This window comes from Salvelinus alpinus, chromosome 23 (assembly GCF_045679555.1).
Source record: "Salvelinus alpinus chromosome 23, SLU_Salpinus.1, whole genome shotgun sequence".
In the NCBI taxonomy this organism is placed as follows: Eukaryota; Metazoa; Chordata; class Actinopteri; order Salmoniformes; family Salmonidae; genus Salvelinus; species Salvelinus alpinus.
Window position 1 is genome coordinate 4519103 of NC_092108.1, and position 22492 is coordinate 4541594.

General features: G+C 42.4%; 1 protein-coding gene across 3 annotated transcripts in view; it reads right to left on the reverse strand.

The window, feature by feature from the left end:
* LOC139550090 (acetyl-coenzyme A synthetase, cytoplasmic-like) overlaps positions 1-22458 on the reverse strand; it is a 37258-nt gene extending 14800 nt beyond the window's left edge. The window contains exons 1-6 of one of the 3 annotated variants that reach the window (XM_071360716.1): positions 22095-22458; positions 14516-14690; positions 14006-14201; positions 6603-6694; positions 6257-6360; positions 2638-2710 (exon numbers count right to left, since the gene is read on the reverse strand). In XM_071360716.1, coding sequence (XP_071216817.1) covers positions 2638-2710; positions 6257-6360; positions 6603-6694; positions 14006-14201; positions 14516-14648 — 598 coding nt within the window. In that variant the 5' untranslated portion in view covers positions 14649-14690; positions 22095-22458. Of the gene's footprint in view, positions 1-2637; positions 2711-6256; positions 6361-6602; positions 6695-13312; positions 13320-13396; positions 13405-14005; positions 14202-14515; positions 14691-22094 lie in introns of those variants that run through there. The other 2 variants (XM_071360718.1, XM_071360717.1) reach the window with 2 other exon arrangements.
* Between the last annotated feature and the right edge of the window lie 34 nt (positions 22459-22492).

Consider the following 22492-nt stretch of genomic DNA (forward strand, 5'->3'; position numbering starts at 1 on the left):
GTTGGGGACCCAAGCCCATATAGGAGGTAATTACTTTAACATGTTTTTATTTCACCTTTATTTAACTAGGCAAGTCAGTTAAGAACAAATTCTTATTTACAATGACTGCCTACACCGGCCAAACCCGGACGACGCTGGGGCCAATTGTGCGCCGCCCTACGGGAATCCCAATCACGGCCGGGCGTGATACAGCCTGGAATCGAACCAGGGTGTCTGTAGTGACACCTCTTGCACACCTCTTGCATAAAGTGCCTTAGACCGCTGCGCCACTCGGGAGCCCACTTAAGATGTCAACTCCAGGATGATTGGTCCAACTAGAGACCAGCCAAGTCCCACATGCAAGGTGTCATCTTATTGGTCATCAGCAGGGCTCTAAAATTCTCCTAGATATTTTGTTGTGTGACGTGACATTTGTATTTATTTTTGAGAGCACCAGTGTGACCAGGAAGAAAACATCACCCAGATAATAATAGTTGTAATGATGGGCTTCACTGGGCAGTTGTTTCAGAGTGCCCTGGAGGGGAAAATGGGAATGCCCGTGTCCGCCACTTTGTTTAGCCAGTTAGCGAAAGTAATTTATTTTTCTATAAAAAAATGTTTTACCCCTTTTTCCTCCCCAATTTCGTGGTATCCAATTGGTAGTTACAGTCTTGTCTCATCGCTGCAACTCCCGTACGGACTCGGGGAGAGGCGAAGGTCGAGAGCCGTGCGTACTCTGAAACACAACCCAACCAAGATGCACTGAAACAGTGATTTCTAATGAAAGGCTTTCCCATAAAACTTTTCAAATTATCTGGCATAATGATATCAAATCAAATTTTATTTGTCACATGCGCCGAATACAACAGGTGTAGACCTTACCGTGAAATGCTTACTTACAAGCCCTTAACCAACAACGCAGTTAAAAAAAAATAGAGTTAAGAAAATATTTACTAAATAAATTAAGGTAAAAAATAAAATAAAAAGTAACAAAATAACGAGGCTAAATACAGGAGGTACCGGTACCAAGTATGGGGGTACCGGTACCAATGTGTGGGGGTATAGGTTAAATATGATATCATGATGATTTGTATGAAATTGGGTGGTATTTTCTTTTGCAAACTCTACTATTGCGCAGAACAGAAACACTGCCAGCCAAACACCAGTCTTTTGAGGCAAATTAAATTAAAGTGCAACTATACCCTCCAAAATATATATTATTTTATATATTTATATATTAATATAAAATATATAAATATTTTTATATATTTTATATATTTTTCTTCCCCAGACCTCAAACGTGGTTTCCTGATGTGGTTTGAGTTGTGGACTTAGAACATCCAATTCGTTTGTTTTTCTATAAGAAAAGTGTGATTGAGAGTGAAAACCTGAGGGGGAAAAAACTGGAGGAAATCCGAAACCTGGAAAAACAATGTGTTGTTTTTGGTGGTGTTATGGCAAATAAATGTATTGGCCGGTACGAATTCTGAGTGGCTAGTAGATATTTTTAATTTAGCTTCTACAGTGGCGGGTGAATCAAAAAGTTAGTTTTTTAGGTCCTGTTCCTAAACCATATCGCCGGTCGTTCCAAAACCACTCACAGGCATTTGTTTACACCTTGTTAAGTCATGTTACCTCATTAGCTAGCTAGCTAACAACCTGGTTACTTTACCAGTACACCTTGTTAAGTCATGTTACCTCATTAGCTAGATAGCTAACAACCTGGTTACTTTACCAGTACACCTTGTTAAGTCATGTTACCTCATTAGCTAGATAGCTAACAACCTGGTTACTTTACCAGTACATCATGTTAAGTCATGTTACCTCATTAGCTAGCTAGCTAACAACCTGGTTACTTTACCAGTACATCATGTTAAGTCATGTTACCTCATTAGCTAGCTAGCTAACAACCCGGTTACTTTACCAGTACATCATGTTAAGTCATGTTACCTCATTAGCTAGCTAGCTAACAACCTGGTTACTTTACCAGCACATCATGTTAAGTCATGTTACCTCATTAGCTAGCTAGCTAACAACCTGGTTACTTTACCAGCACATCATGTTAAGTCATGTTACCTCATTAGCTAGCTAGCTAATAACCTGGTTACTTTACCAGTACATCATGTTAAGTCATGTTACCTCATTAGCTAGCTAGCTAGCTAACAACCCGGTTACTTTTGGGGGCACAGAAAGAAAGAAAAAGGATCATTCTTTAGAAGATAAATGATTATGAATGAATGACTCATCTCTTGGCACATACTGTAGTCCCGCACAAACGTGATGCTCTTAAAGAGACAGTGTAGAATTGTCAATGTAAAGCTTCTCAATAGGTAGTGCTTTTACCCAATGAAGAAACCTAGTATTCTTTGTAATGTCAATGACAGGTTTTTGTATCAACATTCTGGCTTTTTATAATAAACACGTCTTTATAGGGTTAAATATTAGTTTCTAGAGCACAACGTGTGCTTCAAAAGCAGCTAGAATTCATATCGGGCCCAATATGCTATATCTCAATCAATTAAAACAAAATACATCTTCTGGTGCTCCTAGATTTTATGTTGTGCTCCTAACTTTTTGAAGTTTGGAGCACCAGTGCTACCAATTTTTTGGGGGGAAATTTAGGCCCTGGACATCAGCCAGTAGCCACTCTTATCTTACCTGCAGTCACCAGGATACTGCACTGGGAATCCATGATCCTCTCACACAGAGACTCAGCGGAGAAGCCTGCAAACTGAACACACACACACACACACACACACACACACACACACACACACACACACACACACACACACACACACACACACACACACACACACACACACACACACACACACACACCACAGCAGGTCAACTCAGTGAGGTTGTATGATATGTATAACAGGGTGAGAAGCCAACATCTAATGGAGTCATTTAACAGAACATTATGGTTGATTGTAATTGCTGAATCAACATTTGTTCAATATTAAAAAATAAATAAATAGGTATTTGATGTTAGAGTTAGCCTGATCCCAGATCTACTTTAGCCAAAGCACACAGTTTCAACATTTACTGTAGGCCTGTTCCTTTAAAAAAAAAAAAAATCCACTTTTGCATTGGACAAGGTTAATAGTTCACAGTGTAGCATTTACAAGTGTCTTCCTACCTCTCAAATGTGACCATAGCGTTTTATATGAAATACATTTTAGGACGTGATGGACTCTTGTCCCTATCGTTTAAAAATTACCCAGCAAAATGGCATTGAATACAAAAGCACTTCTAAACTTTAAAAACGTGCCTTGTGTTTCAAACTACATGAGAAATCATGCTACACCAGAAAAAAGGAGTGATACTGCAAATATCCAAAACAATCAAACATTACCAACAATCTCTTTTAACTCTTATGTCCCGTTCGTGAACCATAAAACATTGAGAGACAGCTCATAGAACAATGATCCAGCAGGAATGGGGTCACTTATATTTAAAACAGGTCTAAATATAGTCCTGCATACTAGATAAAAAAGAAATGTAACCTTGGGACACACAAGACATGAGGTATTTTTAAAAACTACAACGATATAACCTCTACTTGAGACGCTAGAGGTTATGACTGAAATAGTGTCTGGCTCAGCTTGCTGCTAAAATTACTTTTCATGTATGCTTGCTATGATCCTGGGCCAAATAGCATGCTGACAGTTCTAGTGTGACTGACCCACATTTTAACCCCCCCCCCCCACTGGGCTGGAGAAGGACTAGTCTGGATTCTCTGAGAGGAACAACCATGATATTACACCTCCCCGGCAGCGTCCCAAAAGTAAAACATGTTTCCAACATAGTGCACTACTTTTGGTTAAAAGTAGTGCACTAGGAAGGGAATAGGGTGCCATTACAGGGCACTAGGAAGGGAATAGGGTGCCATTACGGGGCACTATGTAGGGAATAGGGTGCCACTACGGGGCACTATGTAGGGAATAGGGTACCATTACGGGGCACTATGTAGGGAATAGGGTGCCATTACAGGGCACTATGTAGGGAATAGGGTGCCACTACGGGGGCACTATGTAGGGAATAGGGTGCCATTACGGGGCACTATGTAGGGAATAGGGTGCCATTACAGGGCACTATGTAGGGAATAGGGTGCCATTACGGGGCACAATGTAGGGAATAGGGTGCCACTACGGGGGCACTATGTAGGGAATAGGGTGCCATTACAGGGCACTATGTAGGGAATAGGGTACCATTACAGGGCACTATGTAGGGAATAGGGTGCCATTACGGGGCACTATGTAGGGAATAGGGTGCCATTACAGGGCACTATGTAGGGAATAGGGTGCCATTACGGGGCACTATGTAGGGAATAGGGTGCCATTACGGGGCACTATGTAGGGAATAGGGTACCATTACGGGGGCACTATGTAGGGAATAGGGTGCCATTACAGGGCACTATGTAGGGAATAGGGTACCATTACGGGACCACTATGTAGGGAATAGGGTGCCATTACGGGGCACTATGTAGGGAATAGGGTGCCATTACGGGGCACTATGTAGGGAATAGGGTGCCACTACAGGGGCACTATGTAGGGAATAGGGTGCCATTACGGGGCACTATGTAGGGAATAGGGTGCCACTTGGGACGCAGCCCCGTTTGCAGGTGTTATCCCAACTGGTGTTCACATGCTACTGAACAGCTGATAACTCTGCAAGGCGAGGTCAGGCAGAACCGACAGGGGCAAACATGACCCCCCCCCCCACCCACTAATATTAGCACTGTACCTCATGTCAGTCAGTACAGTCGGGTCACAGAGACAAAAGATTACAGTGTGGAACGTCGACACACCTTGTTAAGACTGCATTAGTCGTATTAACTAGCTGAGCTAAACACCTACACAGGACAGTAGATCAGAGAGCGAACACAAATCTTCAGGTTAAGTCTCAGAGAAGGTTCCTTATCATGAGAGCCACTGGATGATCAAACCACCTCCACTAAACTTAAAGCAGGGACATTGAAGTCTGAAAAGGCACTTGACCATCGGGCAAATCAGGAGTATTTTTTGGGGGGGGGTTTTCCTCAAAGATTATGATCACTTATCCGAAAATGTAAATGAGCTTTACACTCAGAAAAGGACATATATTGCCAGAACGATCAGTATTGGAATTCTTTGTATTTTAGTTATCAGTAAAAAAAGCAGGCTCAACTTGTCTGGCTGTCATAAATGCCTTAAATTGTCTGTCTTTCACTTAAACAATGGGGAGGAACTGGAAATATCAGTTTCAGGCTACTGGAATTCTTTCCAATTTGGGTGTTTTCACTATAAAAACTAAATAATAATAAATCACCTGTCCAATGGGAGACCCGGGCTAGCTCAACTAGCACGACTGCTCAGTTCGCTTGTGTAATGGGAATATTTAAGATATTATTTAACCTTTATTTTACTAGGCAAGTCAGTTAAAAAACAAATTCTTATTTTACAATGACGGCCTAAACCCGGCCAAACCTGGACGACGCTGGGCAAATTGTGCGCCTGCCCTATGGGACTCCCAATCACGTCCGGTTGTGATACAGCCCGGATTCGAACCAGGGACTGTAGTGACGCAGTTCCTTAGACCGCTGCGCCACTCGGGAGCCCAGATGAAGTTCATATTCAGTTTAGGGTGATTAACAGAATGTTTAGCGTAGTTCTATATTTCTGCCTTTGTGTAAATACGTATGATTTCCAGTGTTGTTTTTAAACACTGATTGATGGTCACTAGACTAGAGACGATGTTCTGAAGGTACAAGGACAGAGGACACTGATTGTTATTGTCGTCTGTAAAACACAGTGTGTGTGCCTTTTTGTTTGAACAGTCGTCTACTGATTAGGATATACGGACCAGTTAGACATTTTCCTCTGCTTCTGTGTGTAACGGATGTGAAATGGCTAGCTAGTTTGCGGTGGTGCGCGCTAATAGCGTTTCAATCGGTGACGTCACTCGCTTTGAGACCTTGAATTGAAGTCGTGGTTCCCCTTGCTCTGCAAGGGCCGCGGCTTTTGTGGAGCGATGGGTAACGATGCTTCGTGGGTTACTGTTGTTGATGTGTGCAGAGGGTCCCCGGTTCGCGTCGGGGCGAGGGGACGGACTAAAGTTATACTGTTACATATGCTGGGTGGTTGTCTCCCTGTTGCAATTTGGAATAAAACCCGGGATTGATTTCTGATTGACTTCATCTCTTCTCATTTGTTCACCATTCAGATTACTAGTACAACAACTTTCTCCCCAGGCAATAGGCCAAAACCATAATGTCAATCCCTGCACTGACCACAATGGAGTGGACAGCTCCTATCCTGGCGCAGGCCAGCATGGTGTACACCAGCTCCGGAATCATAGGGAGGTAGATGGCCACCCTGTCTCCCTTCCTCACTCCTGTAACACACACGCCAGAAGACAAAATGGCGGAGGAGATAATATATGGTATTTAGCTCTATATGATAATGTTAAGTTAAAAGGGTGATGTTGTGCTGGTTTTGACGGGGAAGTTGAGTATTTAAAACATGCCAAATGAAAAGTTGCACCATTTATGAATGTTCTTCACAGAGCAGTAAATTGGGAAAAGTGGTAAGCTAGCCTATTTCTTTCATATGCCAAACTGAGGTGTACTGTCTTACCCATCTGCTTCAGAACATTGGAACACCTGCAAACCTGTCCTAGCAGCTGACCGTAGGTGATGGCCTCGTGGTGATCAGGTGAGTTACCCTCCCTAGAGAACAGACATTAAAAACATCAAGTCTTTATCTGAATCAATACAATATAAAAACATCAAGCCTTTTATTATCCGAGTCAACAATTCAGGTCATGTTGTCATTCATCACAGTCAGTTAGAGGATACACCTGAAAAGGACACCTATTCCTTTATTGTGTCGTTTTGGACTAACCTCAAGTGCCATTACGTTCAAATCCAGACTTTTGTTTTAAACTTTCCAAGGACTTCACCCCAGTCCTCACACACCCTGTTGCGTCATGTTAAAACACAACTTCTGTAATTTCAATCCAAAATTTAGCAATCCATCCTGTTGTTTCCTCAGATAGACAGGAAGTTCTCCTTTGGCAGCTTGTTCAGTCTATATTCGGTTTGAATGCTTGTCCGATGTCTGTCTGTCTGCTAGTTTAGTCTATATCCGGTTTGAATGCTTGTCCGATGTCTGTCTGTCTGCTTGTTCAGTCAATATTCGGTTTGAATGCTTGTCCGATGTCTGTCTGCTTGTTTAGTCAATATTCGGTTTGAATGCTTGTCCGATGTCTGTCAGCTTGTTTAGTCAATATTCGGTTTGAATGCTTGTACGATGTCTGTCTGTCTGCTTGTTCAGTCTATATTCGGTTTGAATGTTTGTCCGATGTCTGTCTGTCTGCTTGTTCAGTCTATATTCGGTTTGAATGCTTGTCCCATGTCTGTCTGTCTGCTAGTTTAGTCTATATTCGGTTTGAATGCTTGTCCGATGTCTGTCTGCTTGTTCAGTCTATATTCGGTTTGAATGCTTGTCCGATGTCTGTCTGTCTGCTTGTTCAGTCTATATTCGGTTTGAATGCTTGTCCCATGTCTGTCTGTCTGCTAGTTTAGTCTATATTCGGTTTGAATGCTTGTCCGATGTCTGTCTGCTTGTTCAGTCTATATTCGGTTTGAATGCTTGTCCGATGTCTGTCTGGCAGCTTGTTCAGTCAATATTCGGTTTGAATGCTTGTCCGATGTCTGGCAGCTTGTTTAGTCAATATTCGGTTTGAATGCTTGTCCGATGTCTGTCAGCTTGTTCAGTCAATATTCGGTTTGAATGCTTGTACGATGTCTGTCTGTCTGCTTGTTCAGTCTATATTCGGTTTGAATGCTTGTCCGATGTCTGTCTGTCAGCTTGTTCAGTCTATATTCGGTTTGAATGCTTGTCCGATGTCTGTCTGTCTGCTTGTTCAGTCTATATTCGGTTTGAATGCTTGTCCGATGTCTGTCTGTCTGCTAGTTCAGTCTATATTCGGTTTGAATGCTTGTCCCATGTCTGTCTGTCTGCTAGTTTAGTCTATATTCGGTTTGAATGCTTGTCCGATGTCTGTCTGCTTGTTCAGTCTATATTCGGTTTGAATGCTTGTCCGATGTCTGTCTGGCAGCTTGTTCAGTCAATATTCGGTTTGAATGCTTGTCCGATGTCTGGCAGCTTGTTCAGTCAATATTCGGTTTGAATGCTTGTCCGATGTCTGTCTGCTTGTTCAGTCTATATTCGGTTTGAATGCTTGTCCGATGTCTGTCTGCTTGTTCAGTCTATATTCGGTTTGAATGCTTGTCCCATGTCTGTCTGTCTGCTAGTTTAGTCTATATTCGGTTTGAATGCTTGTCCGATGTCTGTCTGCTTGTTCAGTCTATATTCGGTTTGAATGCTTGTCCGATGTCTGTCTGTCTGCTTGTTCAGTCTATATTCGGTTTGAATGCTTGTCCGATGTCTGTCTGTCTGCTTGTTCAGTCTATATTCGGTTTGAATGCTTGTCCCATGTCTGTCTGCTAGTTTAGTCTATATTCGGTTTGAATGCTTGTCCGATGTCTGTCTGCTTGTTCAGTCTATATTCGGTTTGAATGCTTGTCCGATGTCTGTCTGGCAGCTTGTTCAGTCAATATTCGGTTTGAATGCTTGTCCGATGTCTGGCAGCTTGTTCAGTCAATATTCGGTTTGAATGCTTGTCCGATGTCTGTCTGCTTGTTCAGTCTATATTCGGTTTGAATGCTTGTCCCATGTCTGTCTGCTAGTTTAGTCTATATTCGGTTTGAATGCTTGTCTGATGTCTGTCTGCTTGTTCAGTCTACATTCGGTTTGAATGCTTGTCCGATGTCTGTCTGGCAGCTTGTTCAGTCAATATTCGGTTTGAATGCTTGTCCGATGTCTGGCAGCTTGTTCAGTCAATATTCGGTTTGAATGCTTGTCCGATGTCTGTCTGCTTGTTCAGTCTATATTCGGTTTGAATGCTTGTCCGATGTCTGTCTGTCTGCTTGTTCAGTCTATATTCGGTTTGAATGCTTGTCCGATGTCTGTCTGTCTGCTTGTTCAGTCTATATTCGGTTTGAATGCTTGTCCGATGTCTGTCTGCTTGTTCAGTCTATATTCGGTTTGAATGCTTGTCCGATGTCTGTCTGTCTGCTTGTTCAGTCTATATTCGGTTTGAATGCTTGTCCGATGTCTGTCTGTCTGCTTGTTCAGTCTATATTCGGTTTGAATGCTTGTCCGATGTCTGTCTGTCTGCTTGTTCAGTCTATATTCGGTTTGAATGCTTGTCCGATGTCTGTCTGCTTGTTCAGTCTATATTCGGTTTGAATGCTTGTCCGATGTCTGTCTGTCTGCTTGTTCAGTCTATATTCGGTTTGAATGCTTGTCCGATGTCTGTCTGTCTGCTTGTTCAGTCTATATTCGGTTTGAATGCTTGTCCCATGTCTGTCTGTTTGTTCAGTCTATATTCGGTTTGAATGCTTGTCCCATGTCTGTCTGTCTGCTAGTTCAGTCTATATTCGGTTTGAATGCTTGTCCCATGTCTGTCTGTCTGCTAGTTTAGTCTATATTCGGTTTGAATGCTTGTCCGATGTCTGTCTGCTTGTTCAGTCTATATTCGGTTTGAATGCTTGTCCGATGTCTGTCTGTCTGCTTGTTCAGTCTATATTCGGTTTGAATGCTTGTCCCATGTCTGTCTGTCTGCTAGTTTAGTCTATATTCGGTTTGAATGCTTGTCCGATGTCTGTCTGCTTGTTCAGTCTATATTCGGTTTGAATGCTTGTCCGATGTCTGTCTGGCAGCTTGTTCAGTCAATATTCGGTTTGAATGCTTGTCCGATGTCTGGCAGCTTGTTCAGTCAATATTCGGTTTGAATGCTTGTCCGATGTCTGTCTGCTTGTTCAGTCTATATTCGGTTTGAATGCTTGTCCGATGTCTGTCTGCTTGTTCAGTCTATATTCGGTTTGAATGCTTGTCCCATGTCTGTCTGTCTGCTAGTTTAGTCTATATTCGGTTTGAATGCTTGTCCGATGTCTGTCTGCTTGTTCAGTCTATATTCGGTTTGAATGCTTGTCCGATGTCTGTCTGTCTGCTTGTTCAGTCTATATTCGGTTTGAATGCTTGTCCGATGTCTGTCTGCTTGTTCAGTCTATATTCGGTTTGAATGCTTGTCCGATGTCTGTCTGTCTGCTTGTTCAGTCTATATTCGGTTTGAATGCTTGTCCGATGTCTGTCTGTCTGCTTGTTCAGTCTATATTCGGTTTGAATGCTTGTCCGATGTCTGTCTGTCTGCTTGTTCAGTCTATATTCGGTTTGAATGCTTGTCCGATGTCTGTCTGCTTGTTCAGTCTATATTCGGTTTGAATGCTTGTCCGATGTCTGTCTGTCTGCTTGTTTAGTTATGCGGCACACTGTTGCACAAGTACTGTCTCAACTCCCAAGCCCCCGACCCAGTTACCATGGCAGTCTGCCTGGGTAAAGCTTGGATCTGACCTCACCTGTTGTACTGTAGATAGCTGACATTAACCTCATCAGCCATGTGCACGACGAAGAGACGTGGCTGACTGTATTACTTAGTATGGCATTAATAACTGTTAAAGCAATTTTGAATATCATAAACTTCAATATCATAGATATGCAGATAATGCAACGATCAAGAGCAGACCAATGACTGTGAAGCTGGCCAGGAAGACTAAGCCTCAGTCTGGCTGCATGCTGAAGAGACATAAATGACCATCTCAAGCATTCAGCTAACCTTACAGCTACGGCTAACCTTACAGCTACAGCTAACCTTACAGCTACAGCTAACCTTACAGCTACAGCTAACAGCTACAGCTAACCTTACAGCTACGGCTAACCTTACAGCTAACCTTACAGCTACGGCTACCCTTACAGCTACGGCTACCCTTACAGCTACGGCTACCCTTACAGCTACGGCTACCCTTACAGCTACGGCTAACCTTACAGCTACGGCTACCCTTACAGCTACGGCTACCCTTACAGCTACGGCTACCCTTACAGCTACGGCTACCCTTACAGCTACGGCTAACCTTACAGCTACGGCTAACCTTACAGCTACGGCTACCCTTACAGCTACGGCTACCCTTACAGCTACGGCTACCCTTACAGCTACGGCTACCCTTACAGCTACGGCTAACCTTACAGCTACGGCTAACCTTGCAGCTACGGCTACCCTTACAGCTACGGCTAACCTTACAGCTACCCTTACAGCTACGGCTAACCTTACAGCTACGGCTAACCTTACAGCTACGGCTAACCTTACAGCTACGGCTAACCTTACAGCTACGGCTACCCTTACAGCTACGGCTACCCTTACAGCTACGGCTACCCTTACAGCTACGGCTACCCTTACAGCTACGGCTACCCTTACAGCTACGGCTACCCTTACAGCTACGGCTACCCTTACAGCTATCTGGATAATACAATGATTGAGAACAGGCCAGTGACAGTATCAAGGCAGCGTCTCAATTCCCTTAACAAGAGTGGCACCTGGCAGTGTTTTACAGTGGTCTGACGACAGGCAGGTGACCAGACCTAGTGTGTTTAGTCTAAGACCTGCAGGTATGACAGTCTCATCATTACTGACACAGCCATATTCTATCGTTACCATGTCATATCAAGTGAGTGATTTCCAAGAATGTACACAATTTAGCTCTATCAGGCGTGAAAGCCCCTTGTCGATGAGTAACGTGAAAGCACTAGCCAGATAAAGGCTGTCTGGTCGTGGATCTCAGATGTAATCCAAAACGGTCCGTATTCTGTCGGCACTACATCATATGAAGTGTCACTTATAAATGGGGATTTCAGTTTTAAGGAATCATAACACTTATTTAGAGGTTTTTGTATCTCCAAGACATGCTAACCTCTCACCATTAGAATAACAGGGGAGGGGAGCATTTGTGTGGGAGGGTGATACAGTGTTTGTAGTGTCTGTAACTTTCACACTCATCATGATTCATTCAGGCTTATCCGTAACCATGGTAGCGTCCACATTAATGTAGAAGTGTTCAGAAACATTATATTCTTATTTACAAAAAAAAAAGTGACTACTAAGTGACACAATACATTATTTACCAGTCATTTCTATTGGGCACAAAATAATATGTAACACAACCAAAACAAACAGCAAATGCTTCCAACAAGTTTGTAGAGTCACAAGCTTGATGTAATCATTGCGTGCTAGGAATATGGGACCAAATACTCAACTTCAAGACTACTTTAATACACATACAAGTGAATTTGTCCCAATACTTTTGGTCACCTAAAATGGGTGGACTATGTACAAAAAGTGCTGTAATTGCTAAACGATGAAAATACTTTGAAATTAAAAAGTCTGTACTTTAACCTCGTAGTCATTTTATCATTTAAAATCCAAAGTGCTGTTGTACAGTGACACAACAACAACAAACATGTCACTGTCCCAATACTGTTGGAACTCATTGTATGCGTCAGTTGATAAAGTTTATTTTATTATCTACCATGTATTTAACTAGGCAAGTCAGTTAAGAACAAATTCTTATTTACAATGACGACCTACCGGGGAACAGTGGGTTAACGGCCTTGTTCAGGGGCAGAACGACAGATTTTTTTACCTTGTCAGCTCGGGGATTTGATCCAGGAACCTTTCGGTTACTGACCCAACGCTCTAACCACTAGGCTACCTGCTCTAACCACTAGGCTACCTGCTCTAACCACTAGGCTACCTGCTCTAACCACTAGGCTACCTGCTCTAACCACTAGGCTACCTGCTCTAACCACTAGGCTACCTGCTCTAACCACTAGGCTACCTGCTCTAACCACTAGGCTACCTGCTCTAACCACTAGGCTACCTGCTCTAACCACTAGGCTACCTGCTTTAACCACTAGGCTACCTGCTCTAACCACTAGGCTACCTGCTCTAACCACTAGGCTACCTGCTCTAACCACTAGGCTACTTGCCGTTAAAACAGCTTATCTTCTGACTCTGAAACCCTCAGGGTGTTCATTTCCTGTTGGTCTCAGTAGACATTAACCCCCCCCACCCCTGGCACTCTGAGGAACAGGTATTACTTGTCTGATAAGTAAAATTTTCACACTTTGACAAAGTAATTTGGTCTATGTATGAAATGAAAAGCTCAAATCAGCTACATTAGACCCACAAACAGAGCAAGCCAGGGTGTTGATGTAGAAACGGAGTGAATAGTAGTACCGTAGTGTCTCGAGGACTTCCTGTCCCGTACAGAGGCGCTCCAGGGAGACTTGTATGCTACAGACAGTGGCTCAAATTGTAGGCCGCATTCTTATTCACTGACTTCAATTTTTTTCTGAAACAGTCAAATGCAACTTTTGTCTTTTCTTACCAGTAGAATGCCATGTCTTACCAGTAGAATGCCATGTCTTACCAGTAGAATGCCATGTCTTACCAGTAGAATGCCATGTCTTACCAGTAGAATGCCACGTCTTACCAGTAGAATGCCACGTCTTACCAGTAGAATGCCACGTCTTACCAGTAGAATGCCACGTCTTACCAGTAGAATGCCACGTCTTACCAGTAGAATGCCACGTCTTACCAGTAGAATGCCACGTCTTACCAGTAGAATGCCACGTCTTACCAGTAGAATGCCACGTCTTACCAGTAGAATGCCACGTCTTACCAGTAGAATGCCACGTCTTACCAGTAGAATGCCACGTCTTACCAGTAGAATGCCACGTCTTACCAGTAGAATGCCACGTCTTACCAGTAGAATGCCATGTCTTACCAGTAGAATGCCATGTCTTACCAGTAGAATGCCATGTCTTACCAGTAGAATGCCATGTCTTACCAGTAGAATGCCACGTCTTACCAGTAGAATGCCACGTCTTACCAGTAGAATGCCACGTCTTACCAGTAGAATGCCACGTCTTACCAGTAGAATGCCATGTCTTACCAGTAGAATGCCATGTCTTACCAGTAGAATGCCATGTCTTACCAGTAGAATGCCATGTCTTACCAGTAGAATGCCATGTCTTACCAGTAGAATGCCATGTCTTACCAGTAGAATGCCATGTCTTACCAGTAGAATGCCACTCGTTCACCAAGGTTCTTATCCTTCACGTTCCTGTCCAGGACGTTGTAACACATGTTGGTTTTGGCTCCCTCCATGCATTTGACATAGATGTTCCCTTTGGTCACATCGAAGTTATACTGCAGCACGTGACCCGTAGGAGGCTTCTTCCAATAGAAGTCACTAGCGACCTCTTTCCAGAATACTGCAAGAAGAAAAGGAAAAAAAAGGACATACAGATTTTGTTCAGAGCACAGAGAGACACAGAGAGACACAGAGAGACACAGAGAGACACAGAGAGACACAGAGAGACACAGAGAGACACAGAGAGACACAGAGAGACACAGAGAGACACAGACAGACAGACAGACAGACAGACAGACAGACAGACACACACACACACACACACACACACACACACACACACACACACTCTCTCTCTGTGTTGCAGATGAGTCTTCAGTTATTCTGCGAGCAACAAGCACGCTAACACGGCTAACAGCCTCCTTAATAACCTACCGTCCGGCTCCTCAATAGACTTCTTGTAAAGTTCCAGATAACAGTTGAAGTCAGGCACATGAGCATCCTTCTGCAGACCCTCCGGAGGAGGGTACATCTTGTCCTCTATGTGTTGAGAGCCAGGGACCACCATCGTTGATAGATTTATCTACAGTACGTCTGTCTGTCTATCTGACTGGAGAGAAAGAGACGAGAGGTGAGGCCAGGCAGTCACTCCACTGATTTGATTTGTCTATCATCCAATGCTAGAGTAGGGGAGAGACTAGAGGTGTGGCCAGGCACAAGCTTCAGGCATTGGAGCAGTACATTGTGCCTACGCTCTGGCCACACCCCTAATGCCAGATGTTTGTGTCCCTTCCACAGCCTGCTTAGTGCCAAGGGAGCCAATCAAAACAATCAACATGGCACTCCCACCTTTTCATTGGCTGAGCGGCCCCTGGTCTGTTGATCACATTATTGTCAGAGAGATTCTGTATGAGGGGGAATGCATCGGTAGGCTGGCTGAATGATGGTTGTGACTAGACGAAAAACTGGCAGTGACTTTTTCATAGCAGGTTAGGAGAGCATTTCTGCTAATCCTAACCTTAACCTAATTCCGCATAAATTCTCTACACCTGCCGCGTTAATGCTCCTATCCTGCCACGTTAATTCTCCTAACCTGCCACGTTAATTCTCCTAACCTGCCACGTTAATTCTCCTAACCTGCCACGTTAATTCTCCTAACCTGCCACGTTAATTCTCCTAACCTGCCACGTTAATTCTCCTAACATGCCACGTTAATTCTCCTAACTTCCGGTTGTAGGTGTACTTCCTCTAGTCAGAACCATGAATGCTAGGCTGAGCGACAGACAGATGGACAGACAGATGGACAGACAGTCAGACATTCAGACAGACAGTACAGACAGTACAGACAGTACAGACAGTACAGACAGAGACAGAAAGACAGAGAAACTGTACAAACAGACAGTACAGTATATTCTGTATTCCTGAAACAACAACCTCCCCCTCCCTCTAAATTAAGCCTACACTATGTCACTTGTTTTGGAGCCGATTTCGCTGTGGGCTTTGAACGGGGCATCTGGCTCACGCTGAGTCATGCATGCAATCACTTTTCATTCGGTGGAAACTCCTTCCACTGGGTTAACCCGGGACAGATAATCGAATCCCCTCATTGTGAAAACGCTTGGCCAGGGGCGTATTCATTGTGCCGATTCTGTTGCCAAAACGTTTCTTAAAAATCGGAAGCAAACGGAAAGAAACGGGGAGACACCGACCTGAATTTGTCCAATAAAAACGCAAGTTTTGCTCTGTTTGCTTCCGTTTGGTTTCTTAAACGGTAAACGGGTTTCCGTAATGAATAGGCCCCAGGGGTGTCGTCATTACTGCAAACAACGAAAACTAGTGTTTCTATTGGACAGGTTCAACAAACAGGGAGGGATCTACCTGAATCTGTATTTTATTTGGACTATTTTCTTTTTTTAAACACTTTGTTGGTTACTACATGATTCCATATGTGTTATTTCATAGTTTTGATGTCTTCACTATTATTCTACAATGTATAAAATAGTACAAATAAAGAAAACCCCTGGAATGAGTAGGTGTGTCCAAACGTTTGTTTTTTTATAGTTTTTTTTATTTTTTATAATCAATTTAATTTTCGATATCAATAATTATATATATTTGTTTATATATAAAACATATGTATCGATATTAAAAATGATAATTTTGGGCGGAGAGAGCATTGAGACACAGTCTTCACATTATGTTGACTTAAAATTAAAATGTTAAAAATGATTCAATTGGATTTCTTTCCTACCGATGTACACAGAATACCCACCGTCTTCTCAAAACCTAACCCGACGATAGAATGTTTTTCAGCTGAACAATTACACTTTTTCTAATGCCAAAGACACACCAGAATAGCTTTCCAAGAGGCGTTGAGTCTTCCCGAATGGTCTGGTAGTCTCATTCCTGACTTGAATCTGCTTGTAAATCAGTGACAACCATTGAATATGTACATCAATGATTTCCAACTAAATTTACTGAGCTTGAGTATATTTTGACATGTTGCCCTAAGAATTGTGCAAGGTTAGTAGAATCTTATTCAAATGATTCACATCTGTAATGGCTGCCAAAAGATGCTTCCATTAGGTATTAACGCTGAGGGGTGAAGACATACGCAATAAATACATTTACATTTCTTGTTTCTTTTTATTCATTTGGAAAACTGTCACGTTTTTCTTTCACTTTGAAAAAAGAGGAGTAAATTATTTAGATCTATAAATATTTTTATTTATTTAATCCCTTTTTAGATGTAATTTTAATGTAGACTTGCAATAGAAACTGCACGCAAAAATAATCTCACCCCCATGAATTATCATTAAAAAAAATATTTTTTAAATGCAGTTAGATATAAAAAAATATCTATTTTCATATTGATAAATCGATGTTTATATCAAAATTCTAATTATTGACATAAAAAATGTTAAATTATTGATATAAAAAATAAATAAATAAAATTATTGATTTAAAATATATATATATACAATAATTAAAATTAAAAATAAATAAATATACAATTATTGATATATATATATATATCAATAATTGTATATTTATTTATTTTTAATTTTAATTATTGTATATATATATATTTTAAATCAATAATTTTATTTATTTATTTTTTATATATATTATTATATAGATATTGATATAAAAATTCTATGAAGATATTAGGTGGTGGGTCGTAGAAAGATATTTGCTTTAGTTCTCAAGATGATCAATCTCTGTCGAGGGAGGAGATAGTTAACATATTGCATATATTTATTTATTCTGAATACATTTCCGTTTGTTGGCAATGTCAATTCTTTCTATTTTGACTGACAGACAAACACCGCCAAGTACTAAACTGTAAACCAATCAAACTATCCATGGTACTGTCTCTGCTGATAACGTCTGCCAATCACGTTATCCGTACCTAAAGGTAGTAGACAGCTGGTGACATTTCGAGAGAGATCTCCATCTGACAAACTGCTATTGGGTAAAGTGAATCTCGTATGCCCAAATACTTCTCTGCAGATGCCACCGCAACATCTATTTTCTCTGATTTACGTTCCATTTCTGCGTTACAGTTCATAACCATTGCTAAGAAGACAACCTTACTGAAACATATATCACTCGTTGGCCTATCCCTCTGTGCTGGCACAGATCTACTACTCACAGGGATCCTCTCAGGAACTCTCACCCTTGACCCATCATTCACTACTTTCTTCACTGCCTCAGCATACGACACCTTCTGCACTTCTCTGACTCTAGCCACCTCAACCTGCCTCTTGCACCGGACACTTCCGATCCCCAGCAACATGGGCACTTCTACAGTCGACACACACAACTTTATCCACAGAAACTACACAATCCTCTATCCCATGTCCTCCTGCACTCTTCCCACATCTTGGAATCTCCCTCCTACAAACTGCTACGACATGACCATAAACGTGGCACCTGAAACACCGCAGTGGATTCGGCACAAAAGCTCAAACAGGATAACTGATATATCCTAACATGACCTTGCTGGTAAAGACTCTGACTCAAAACTCAAAAGGACTGTGAGTGACTCCTCTGTTTCACCACCGGGTCTGCCTTGCACCAAACAGTGGGCATCACAAAAACACGGAGGAGTCTTCAACTTCAATTGCTCCACCTCCACACTACTCCAGAAATCACTCCTTTCAATTGTGCCCTATTCCTAACCGCAAACCAAGAAAGTTGCGTGACAAGTAGAGCCAGCAGAAACACAAACAAATATCCCAAGTCCACTACAGGTTACCTTCACTGATTCAACTCCACCCAACTCCTTTCCCACCCACCCTGAAACCACAAAATGGATCCGTCAAAAGGCAAAAGGTCCACTTTCTCCAAAAACATTACTTCTACTGGACCAGATTCTTCTTTATCGTGTCCACTGATGCCAGGCTCGAGTTCCGAGCTCTTCACCACACCTTCCACCTTCCACCTCACCCACTTCCATTTCACCTCCAGAACTCGGTCTGGTGCCTGGATCACTCTGTTTGCACTTGACACCAATCTTCTTCGACATCCCATCTCCATTTTTTTTTAAAATCTCCGTATTCCTCCAATCCAACCTCTGCTTTCCTCATTCTCTTCTTCCCCTTTCCCCTCCTCCATTCCTCCTCAGAAATCCACCTTTCTGTGTCCCTGTCCCAACAATTCCTCTTCTCCCAACTTTGCTTCCGGCCCTAATAAAGTTTCTCCTTCCTTCGCGATTGTTCAACTTTATTTTAAAAATGTTTATTTATCTTTCGTCTCTGTCTTTCATAATGTTCCTTCAATTCACAACAGGCTGAACGTATCTCACCAGAGAAAGCATCCGAGCGAGCGAAACAGCGCCCCGCTGTCTCTGTAGGCCAGCTATCTGATGCTGTCTGGTCTAAAAGAGTATGACATTGTTGCCGTCGTAGCACTGAACGCAAGGGAAGCCAGCGAGCATTTGGCCTCCTTGATTAAAAAAAAGTATAAAACAATAACCAATCAGCATTGAGTTCAATTGTGAATGGTCCTGGCGCACCAAAAAAAAAAATGTCAAGGGAAGCCAGTTTGGATTTGGCTTCATTCCTATCAAATTGCATTGAAAGCATACGTCATTGACGGAAACAACTTGAATTGTTGCATCTCGTTACGTTGTTGTCCTCCGGTGGCTAGCTAGCTAGCTAAAATTGTCCCTTTGCTAAATTAGCCATGGATGGAGATAGGGATTTGGACTTGTGGTTTTACTTAACTTTCCATACTGGCCAATGATTATAACGGCGATTCTGATCCAACCATTAATTCATACATTGTGCCCCTGGTTTGAGAGGATGGAAGTTCAATATGTAGAAGGCTAAAATAACTAGCTAACGTTGCCCATGAAAACAAAGTTAGGCTAGCGAGCAAGAGTTTTAGCCAGGTAGCCTACGACAACAAACAATAAAAGTGGGTACTTTCTGACAGAGTGATAGACCGTTGCGTCAACATGAAAGAGAGGAGGAGGGCATTGGTGTTAGGTAGGGCAAGTCAACATGTTTTTCTTCTTGCACGGATGCGCGCGCGCACACACACACACAAATCAGAACCATGGACACACCCACATCATATTTAGCTTACGTTGATTGGACTAAATTGTTTTTTGTATCTTTCAGTTGTTAACGTAATAAACTAAGCAGAGATGATTTGATGATGTTGTAATGGTCCAGGCAGCTCCTGTTTTCTTTGTGACTTCCTGTAACTCTCTGTGGTTCTAAATCAAAAGTCGTTTAGTGGTCCGAAAATATCGTAAACGTTAACTTGCTTGACCATGCTGTAGGTCACGTAACTGTTTGTTACATCCAATATGCTTTGTGGACTTGCTCTCCGGTTCTGTGATGAAACAAAAGTGTGGTTGAATTTATTCTGCCACTGACATCTTAATGTCTCAGCCTTAGGCCTATATATCACGGTGTCGAGGCATACGAACTAACAGATTATAGAGCAAACAACGCAATTATCACAATACATAGGTTGTAACAGGTAATGAAATGGCTACCCGGACTATTTGCATTGTGTGCCCCCCCCAACGCCTCTTTTTACGCTACTGCTACTCTCTGTTCATCATATATGCATAGTCACTTTAACCATATCTACATGTACATACTACCTCAATCAGCCTGACTAACCGGTGTCTGTATGTAGCCTCGCTACTGTATATAGCCTGTCTTTTTACTGTTGTTTTATTTCTTTACTTACCTATTGTTCACCTAATACTTTTTTTGCACTATTGGTTAGAGCCTGTAAGTAAGCGTTTTACTGTGAGGTCTACTACACCTGTTGTATTCAGCGCACGTGACAAATAAACTTTGATTTGATATGGCTTTTTTTCCCTGACTTGACTTCCCCAGTCATTTTACCCACCGCTACTGAAGATCATACAAAGTTGCTGGAGTCCTGCTCCACCTTGCTGGCCCCGACTTCTATTTCTCATCTCACTTTGTCGATCCAGCTCCACTTTGCTGGCCCCGACTTCTATTCCTCATCTCACTCTGTCGATCCAGATCCACTTTGCTGGCCCCGACTTCTAGTCCTGCTCTCACGTTTTTGATCCAGCTCCACATTCCTTCTCCCAGCATCATTCTACCTCTTCCAAACTACATTCCTTTGCTGTGATGATTTATTTTATGAATTAATTACTGTTTCTCGCTTTTGTTACATGATATATTCAGCTCTCCTGTGTCCTGCTCCCAGAGATCAACCAAGTGCTATTAACCAAGCATAGGCTGATTCACTCACCTGTGTGGAGAACCATCCTACTGTGCTTGTTTGAGCATCTCGAAAACTAAATTGGAATGTAGAATTGGTTTAACAGGTGACAGATTATTTTACTATTGTAACCTGCGGTGAGGAGAATTATATTGTCCGCTTCAGGAGCCCAGGCTTGATGGTACATAGATGGTAGGTAGATGGTAGAGGACTCGTCTATGGATCACACAAGCTTTAGCTTGCATTCTGCACTTGTAACTAACTCTACATCGGTCAGCTACATTGGTGACCAGGGTGGGATCGTTTCGATACGCCTATGAGGCCTGGGCACACAAATGCTCCTAGAGAGAAGGGAGAATACTGAAGCATGTGTTGATGACAGTTCTACAGTCTCCACCATTCTCTATACCTTATAGTCCAATACATCTAACATGATCCATGCCCACCATGGTATTGGTTTATCATTCTCCATACCTTATATGTTCTCTCTGGAAACAACCCAGTAAGGAAGGAAACAACATCTCCAACCCGCTGATCCTCAACACTGGGGCCCCACAAGGGTGTGTTCTCAGCCCTCTCCTGTTCTCCCTGTTCACCCATGACTGCGTGGCCATGCAAGCCTCCAACTCAATCATCAAGTTTGCAAACGACACTACAGCGGTAGCTTGATTACCAACAACGACGAGACGGCCTACAGGGAGGAGGTGAGGGCCCTCGGAGTGTGGTGTCAGGAAAATAACCTCATACTCAACGCCAACAAAACAAAGGAGATGATCGTGGACTTCAGGAAACAGCAGAGTGAGCAACCTCATATCCACATCGATGGGACAGCAGTGGAGAAGGTGGAAAGTTTTAGTGTTTTTGACCGCACTCAGTCAGCTGTATAAGGAAATAAGCAAACATCAAAACGCCGACCCAGAGGCGGCACTCCTAGTGGCCGGGGACTTTAATGCAGGAAAACTGAAATCAGTCTTACCTCATTTCTATCAGCATGTTAAATGTGCACTTCCTTAACTTTGTTTGGTATACAATATTTCTAAGGCCTTAACCATGCATTTTTTATAAGCATGTTCCAGATAAATGTTCCTCTCTGTGTAAATTGGTTTTGTGAATGAAGAATTTGTCCTATATATTTATTACAACAAGATTTCTCAAGTAAGCCCACGCCTTCCAATCTGAATTCTGGATGAGAGGGAAATACTTACACACTCATCTCTAACATGTTGGCTCAGCATTCCCAAACAGTCCCATTTACAAGTCAGAATGTTGAACAAACTTAACTTCAACTTACTTTTCCTGTTGTCCTGATGATTTTATCCCGATGACGGAGGTAATCCGATACAAAATATCCACAGGGAAATGTTATCAACCCGACCTTCAGTATGCTGGTCTGTTTATCGGTTTTTATTTCCGGTTTTTATTTTCAATACTGATGCAATGCGCATGTGACAAACACTTGCACAATATGGCTGAGACTATTCTAACCACACAGACCAAAAGGCAAACAATTCCTGCTGATTGCGAGGAAACGTGCTAAGGTGGACTGCTTTGGTTACATTCGGCTATTGTTTACATATTGCGCATCACATCAAGAGATTGAAAATACAAGCAACACTTTAATGTGGATCCCTTATCTCCACCTCCTGTCATCAGAAGGACCTATAGCATGTACAACCTGTACATATCATT